Genomic DNA, 7,747 nt, shown 5'->3' on the forward strand with positions numbered 1-7,747 from the left:
GCTTGCAAGATATCACGTAATCTTTTTATCCCCTTGATCTTTCAATAGCCACCGCCAGCGGAAGTATCACCTTCTCGGAAGCTAGACATGCATGCATAGTGCGCTTCAGGGATCACAGGACTCATTACTGGAATTGTACTGCTGATACGTTCATGAATACTGTCACTACCATTGTACTGACAATAGAGCTATTAATGGATGATCCATGGGCGAGTAAATTTGATTGACTTTTAAGATAAAATCTTAGTGATTTACATCTTGTGCTTTGCATGTGAACATTTGTTAATCAACTTTCAATACATAGTTTACCGTGTTTTACTAAGAAAATAACGAAATTAATGTCGTTAGATAACAGTGCATAGATAAAGGGATGGTTAGAAACTCAGATTAAAAAAAAAAAGAAAAGAAAACATGATTGGATTCTGGGAGGCCTCACGATCTTACTACCAGTGTAGCTGGAATCTTCCACCAAATGCAAATATTCGGAATTTTATTGTTGAAATGTAACTCAAGACCTTGCAGCAATAAAAGTGGATTGCAGATTGGCCCATAAATGGGACGTCACGTTTGATTCACTTAGAACGTGTAACTGTTCTGGAAAACTTCAGAACAAGTCCACTTCGACAGAAGAATGGCTCGCAAAATATCCCGTAATCCTTTCATCCCCTTGACCTTGCAATAGCTACCGCTAACGGAAGCATCTCGGAAGTTAGACATGCATGTGCCTCAGTACTCACAGGAATCATTACCGGAATTTTACCGCTGATACGTTCATGACCAATGTCACTACCTTTGTACTGACAATAGAGGTATTAATGGATGATCCATGGGTGGGTGAATTTGATTGACTTTCAAGATAAGATCGTAGTGATTTGCATCTTGTGCTTTGCATGTGAGCATTTGTTAATCAACTTTCGATACGTAGTTTACCGTGTTTTACTAAGAAAATCATGAAATTAATATTAAATAACAGTGCATACATAAGGCTAGGGGATGGTAAGAAACTCAGATTAAAAAAAAAATGATTGGATTTTGGTAAACCCCGCGATCTTACTACCGGTGTAGCTGGAATCTTCTGCAAATATTCGGGATTTTATTGTTGAGATGTCACTCAAGACCTTGTATCAATAAAAGTGGATTGCAGATTGGCCCATAAATGGGAGGACACGTTTGATTCACTTAGAACGTGTAATTGGTCTGGAATACTTTAAAACAAGTACACTTCGACAGAAGAATAGCTCGCAAAATATCCTGTAATCCTTTCATCCCCTTGACCTTGCAATAGCTACCGCTAGCGGAAGCATCACCTTCTCGGAAGCTAGACATGCATGCATAGTGCGCTTCAGGGATCACAAGACTCATTAGCGGAATTTTACTGCTGATACGTTCATGAACACTGTCACTACCATTGTACTGACAATAGAGCTATTAATGGATGATCCATGGGTGGGTAATTTGATTGAATTTCAAGTTAAGATTTTAGTGGTTTTCATCTTGTGCTTTGCATGTGAGCATTTGTTAATCAACTTTCAATACATAGTTTACCGTGTTTTACTAAGAAAATAACGAAATTAGTGTTATTATATAGCAGTGCATAGATAAGGGGATGATAAGAAAATCAGATTCTAAAAAAAATGCGATTAGATTCTGGTAAGCCCCGCGATCTTACTTCCGGGATTCTCATCTAAAAGGGAGTAAGTCAAAAGCCTATTACCTGGATTGTACTGTTGAGATGTCAATCAAGACTTTGTTCTAGAAAAGGTGGATTGCAGGTGGATGGCTCTTAAACAGGAAAACAGTGATTTGATTGACGTGTCAATCATATAAAAGTGTTATCACCTTCCCGGAACCCTTCAGAACAACTACACTTCGACAGAAGGATGGCTCGCAGGATAATACGTAATCTTTTTATCCTCTTTATCTTCCGATGGCTACCGCTAGCGGAAGCATCTCATTTTCGGCATGGGATGATCATGTGGGCTCCTACAGACTCCTACAGTAACACGGTAAGAGCAGATTATTTCTTCACAGCAGCGAATTGCTCAACCGCATAAGTTCAAAGCACTCTCCGCATCGTTGTGGTAGGAGGGGTTTTCTACCACCATACACGCTGTTGTTGTTCAAATATTTATCCTTACTTTTGACTTGAGGTATTTATTTAAGTTTTGAAACAGTCGCTACATAAACTGATTATTTCTGAGTGTTTCGTACACGAAATTGGCCACTGCTCTTGCGCATATTTCCCAGAACTACTTGCGAGCTTATTTTTTACTCCGTCTTCTGACTTCCTCCATTCCGCCTTAAATAAATAATTGTTATAGTGCGACATTTCATGCCGTTCGCCCACCTGGGGGGGGGGGTACTCCCAGAAAAATTGGGTGGGGGTGTGCGGCCCGCTTCCCAAAAGCCTAAACGGAGTTAGAATTTCAGTGAGCGACATTTGCAAGAATCTGTGTGGTTGGATTAAATTCAATCAGCAAGGAGCCGAGAACATTCAAACATTTAATTCTATTTCAATCATTTCAATAGAATTTCAAAGACAGTATGTATTAATTGGTGTTTTTGGTGTTAACATATTTGTTTCTTTAACGTGCATAACTAATAACTATCACTATAAAAGTTCTGCATTTCACATTCTGAACATACTAATTGCTTATAACATGGAACCGAGTTTAAGGCCCCGTCCGCACGTATCCGGAGATTTTTGAATCCGCAACTTTTTCTTTCCGGATTCGGCTTCCGTCCACTCGCATCCGGCGAATTCGGCAGCGAATCCGGATAGAAAAAATTGCGGATTCAAAAATATCCGGATACTTGTGGACAGGGCCTAAGTTTAAGATCTAAAACTTCTTCAGGCAATTGACAATATTAACGCGTCATTAAATCAGCTGACGAAAAGTAACATCATGTTTAGTTTTATTTTAATTCCCCAACTAAGTTAGTTATAAATTAATTGAATAGTTCAATGCACGAGTTTGAGTAGAAGGAAGCTTGTTGCTGATTTTACAAAGTTAGCCCAGCCGTGATAATCAACCTGAATGAATACTTTAAGGTACACCTCGCTGGCTCTCATAAAGATCTTCATAATTCCGTAATTACGCAAATGCATTCTGCGGGATTACTGATTTATTTTATGATCTTTTCTTTCAATTCGGTGTTCAACATTTATCAGTCCTTTGAAATGCTTCCTTAGCATTAGTAAAGTTATGAGCGTTAACATTGGATCATCAGGGAGGGAAAACTCCTGCTTTCAGCCAATATAGTACTTTGTGTAAGTTGTGGAAGCTACATTTTAGAAAAAATTAGGTGGACGGCTTTCATGCAAAGCGAGATGTGGCCTGCGTAAGCTCATAGTGTACCTTAAGATCGCTGTTTTCCTCATCAACAAGAAATGATGTCGTGTAATACTCACATCCGCAAACCCACAAATATACTAGACATGTATGCATAGTGCGCTCGGGCTCACACTACTCATTACCGGCATTTTACTGCTGATACGTTCATGAACACTTTGACTACCGTTATACTGACAATAGAGCTATTAATAATTGATCCATGGGCGAGTAAATTTGATTGACACTCAAGATAAGATCTTAGTGATTTGCATAGTGTCTTGTGCTGTACATGTGAGCATTTGTTAATCAACTTTCAGTACATAGCTCACTGTGTCTTACCAACCTTGAATATCATCAAATGTTATCAACTAAAAGTGCACGAGGAATGATGTTTCAACAATCAGTGTCCCTGCTCAACGGTAAAACTATTACCGGACGGATCAAAAAAGTCGGCTGTAGCAATTTTGCTTGTCATAATTTCTTTTTAACCTGCTTTTATGAGGCTACAGACCATTTACACTAAATTACTGACATCAAGGTCAATATGTGGCAGGGAAAATGCATTGACGACTTGATAGTTTCAACGACTATTCGGTCCATGCCAGTTTCCTAATGTTACACAGTTTTAAAGTGCCGTGTTATCATTTACGGGATTAGTGTTTTTATTTTCAGAACTAGTCTAAAAATGTTGGAAATCGTTTGAAAATTCAAGAGATTTTTGCGTGTTTTAAAAGCAGTTCCTTTCTATCGTCTAAGCTTTATTGCTGTCAACGACTAATTTCTTTTCAGGTACGTTTCAACTTCCGTTTGGCTTGGCGGAGGTCATATGGATCCAACTTCTGTGACCAGAATACAATAAACCAAGGTAGTCTTCTTGGTGGAGGTTCATGGACAGCAAGCTGCACGAATGCTTCCAATCCAAATTGTTTGTCCTCGATAACGGTCGGTAGCGCTAACTACCGTTGTACCGACTTTAGTACAAGCGAAGATTGGACCATGGACGAAAATAACTTCACTTATGCCTTTCCTCCCGCCGGCGAGATATGGACTGTGAGGTGTGTTGCTTTGTGTAGAGACGGTTTAAATCACTCATTTTTGTAATAAACAAATGGATAAATTGTGACAATTTTTTAGCTATTCAGACTTGTAATACAGATTTGATGCTACGCGTTAACGGTTCCAAGGTTACCGCACTAGATCAGATGCAAGCCCTCGAATGTCCGTTTCCGGCTTAAAAGGTTTGACTAAACTGATTTTCGCTTATAATGAAAGATTTCCTTGCAAATATCATATCCTAGAACAGTCCACTTTCGCAGAGTTCGAACGTAAAAATTCAAGACCACTTCCGGTCCACGTGATCAAATGTGGCCTTCAAATTTGTACACACTAAAGAGTTTAAGGCGAGTACGTGCAAGAAGTTTGTAAAATCACGTCAATGAAACACGAGCAATGGTAACCCAATCACAAGGTGATAAACTAGTTAATAACAATTATTAAATTATTTATGCTTAACCTTTGCGTGACTGTTGAAAATTTAAGGTGGCTCCGAACGACCTTCTTAGAATTTTTTTGAACTTTGCAGAAAGTCGCATCTCATCATTCTTATCACAATTATATGATGGAAAAAGGGGGTCACAGAGCTTGTTTTTGACTTATACGCAATAAAAACTAAAATTAGGGTTTCTAGCAAGTTGTACCGTTGCTGTGGTAACCTGTAATATATAGATTAAGTCAACTCTAAAAGTATTGCTCCATAAAATACTAATCACTTATTCGAAGCAATAGTATTTAAAGAAATTCACCAATAAGCTTTTCATCAAAACCGAATGAACATAACAAACAAACCGAGGAAATCTCCATAAGCCCAATACTGGTATGCAAATTGCCACGTAAAAATGCGCAACAATGGTTGAACCACACAAATGCTTGGAGTTTATCTTGAGAGTTCGTTCGAGTTCAATTTCGCCATATCTCCAGCTTCAATTCCTTTCTTGTGGTGTGGTTTAGAGTTCCCGCACTTGTAGTATGATCTACAAACGACTTCAAACATCTTGTTCACTTGTGTGAATTCGACATCTTTCATGATGTTTATCACGGCCTTGAAATAGGTTGTCACGTGATTGTACGGTGAATAGCACCCTGTATACCAGTAATTCACTATTAAATATTTTGTCTTTTTATTTTTACGGTAATTAGCTTTTCTAGCTGCTGCTGGATTTCATTGTCCCGGGGTGGCAGTAGTTGGCTGGTGTCTACAAGCGTCAACCTTGCCAGACGATCCGATATTGGAAGAATCAACTCATCTCCAATATCAAGGAGCGCCGCATATGTTCGATTTAGAGAGGGTTGTCCCCAGTCTCTCAGAATCCCTGTTGAGGACCCGGATGGTGATGTTGTCAAGTGTCGTCACGCAACTTACTCAGAGTCTAGATTTAACTATGACAGCTTTCCTTACGGTGTACTTGATGAGGTAAGTGAATGAATTTACGGTTAGGTTTCTGCAAAGTGATTATACGTGTTAAAATAAATAATAAGGGTTAAAAGGACACTGTCACGATGTATTTGCTTAAAACTGTTATTAATTCGCGAAATGGTCCCTAAATTTATGCAATAAGAACTTATTTAGCTCTAACAAAATGATTAAAAGCAGTTTTTTGAAGAAAGTCCACACATATTGCAGCAACATTTTTGAACAATTTCAACGATTTTCGAGCCAAACTTGAATCTTTGAAAAACTGACACCCTGACGCGTTTTCTGAAAATTCATATCACAATCTGTTTGCATCCCCGCTATCGTTAGTCATTCTCACTTCCTAATAGGTTCTAATCATTTGTCGAGTACTGCTCTACAAAATATAACCATTATTGAACAGCTTCCAATGATCAATATATGCTTTTGAGATTTCCAAAATCATGCTTAAAATGGTGACAGTGTTCCTTTAACTGGCCAATAGGAAGAGACATAAAATTAGAAGTTCAAGCTGCATTCCTTTAGGGTGTCCACTTAAAACAATTAGACTATTAGCCATATTCTGGTGCCGCCTGTTTAACAATTAGACTATTTGTTCTCGATTTTACCTCACTTCATAAAAATCGAAAGCCAATAATGTAATTATTTTAATTGAATTTCAACTAGAATTTTCTGCAAATAACGATTTAAAACTAGTTATATACGTAGAATTTAACTTCACGCTCTGGGCAAATCCCGAGAACTGAAGAGTCATTCAAAATTGGGGTTTGGTCCTTCTTTTAGTCTTCACAGGAATTTCATTATCATTAATATTTTCATTTTTTTCTAAATGTTCCTTCGAAAATTCGAATAAACGACAAAACGTCGCTACTTCGTAGACTCCCTCTTCTATAGACGAACACGAATTGTTTTTTTACGCGTCTGTCCTGTTATTGACAATGAATTTCGTAATAACATTGTCAAAGTAGCTGTCAAAGTAGCTGTGGATAGCCGAGTGGATCCACAGCTTCTTTAACAATGTTATGACGAAATTCATGATCAATAACAGGACAGACGCATGAAAAACTGACGTCAAGTTGTTAAATAGACATTGTTAGTAGACATATGGAGAGTAAATCTTCTTTTTAACAATTAAATCATGAGCTCGAGAGTTCATAGAAATCAAGGGTGAAAAATCTAATTGTTTTAGTAGAATCCTAACTGAAATTTACTTCAAATAACGGTTTCCAATTATTTCTCAACGCATTAGTAAACCTCGAGCCTTAGAAAGATCGCTTGGATTGAATTGTCATTTGAGATTGCGCTTGTGCGCGCGTTCATTATCTTTTCGATAATTTCAAGTTTTTTAAAGTCAAGAAAATCAAGAAACCGTAAACGTCCTTCTTTTAGTCTTCTACTAGGGAATTTAATCATCCATTTACATCAAAATGTTCTTCTAAAACTTTGGAAAAACGAAGAAAAAACCGTCGCCATTTCGTAGACGACCTCCAGCCACTGCACACTAATAAACAATTAGATTATGAGCTCGAGATTTCTATCACGCATAGAAATCGAAAGCAAATAATCTAATTGTTTTAGTATAAATCTACTAGTCGTTCAAAACTTTATCTAAAGCCTCTTCACAGACACTTCGAAAACGCCAAGAAGGGACCATCATTTCGTTAACAAGCGCACACTGCAACGCTACGCACTATCTATTACAGAATAGATAGTGAGTAGCGTAGCCAATCAGAGAACGGCATTCGTGATAGAACGCTAGTAGATTTATACGAATGGCTGATAGTGTATGATCACTCAGCCAATCGTGTTGTAGCATTTTGCATCACTGCTCAATGGAAATTGTACTGAATAAAATTAACATTTTATGCTGTCGATTTGATTTTAGAAATCATGTACACTGAAGTATGAAGGTGGAAGTAACACAGCTGGTACTTACGTTGTA

The 7,747-nt window shown here is 37.9% G+C and overlaps 1 protein-coding gene across 1 annotated transcript in view; it reads left to right on the top strand.

Moving 5' to 3' along the window:
* The first annotated feature begins 1,769 nt into the window (after nt 1-1,769).
* Nucleotides 1,770-7,747, top strand: part of LOC145487715 (uncharacterized) — a 21,847-nt gene continuing 15,869 nt past the window's right edge. Inside the window, exons 1-4 of the mRNA XM_081466537.1 lie at nt 1,770-2,006; nt 4,125-4,390; nt 5,532-5,805; nt 7,691-7,747. The exon at nt 7,691-7,747 is cut by the window's right edge and continues 230 nt beyond it. Coding sequence (XP_081322663.1) covers nt 1,881-2,006; nt 4,125-4,390; nt 5,532-5,805; nt 7,691-7,747 — 723 coding nt within the window. The 5' untranslated portion in view covers nt 1,770-1,880. The remainder of the gene's footprint in view (nt 2,007-4,124; nt 4,391-5,531; nt 5,806-7,690) is intronic.

Source organism: Orbicella franksi, chromosome 5, assembly GCF_964199315.1.
Source record: "Orbicella franksi chromosome 5, jaOrbFran1.1, whole genome shotgun sequence".
NCBI lineage: Eukaryota > Metazoa > Cnidaria > Anthozoa > Scleractinia > Merulinidae > Orbicella > Orbicella franksi.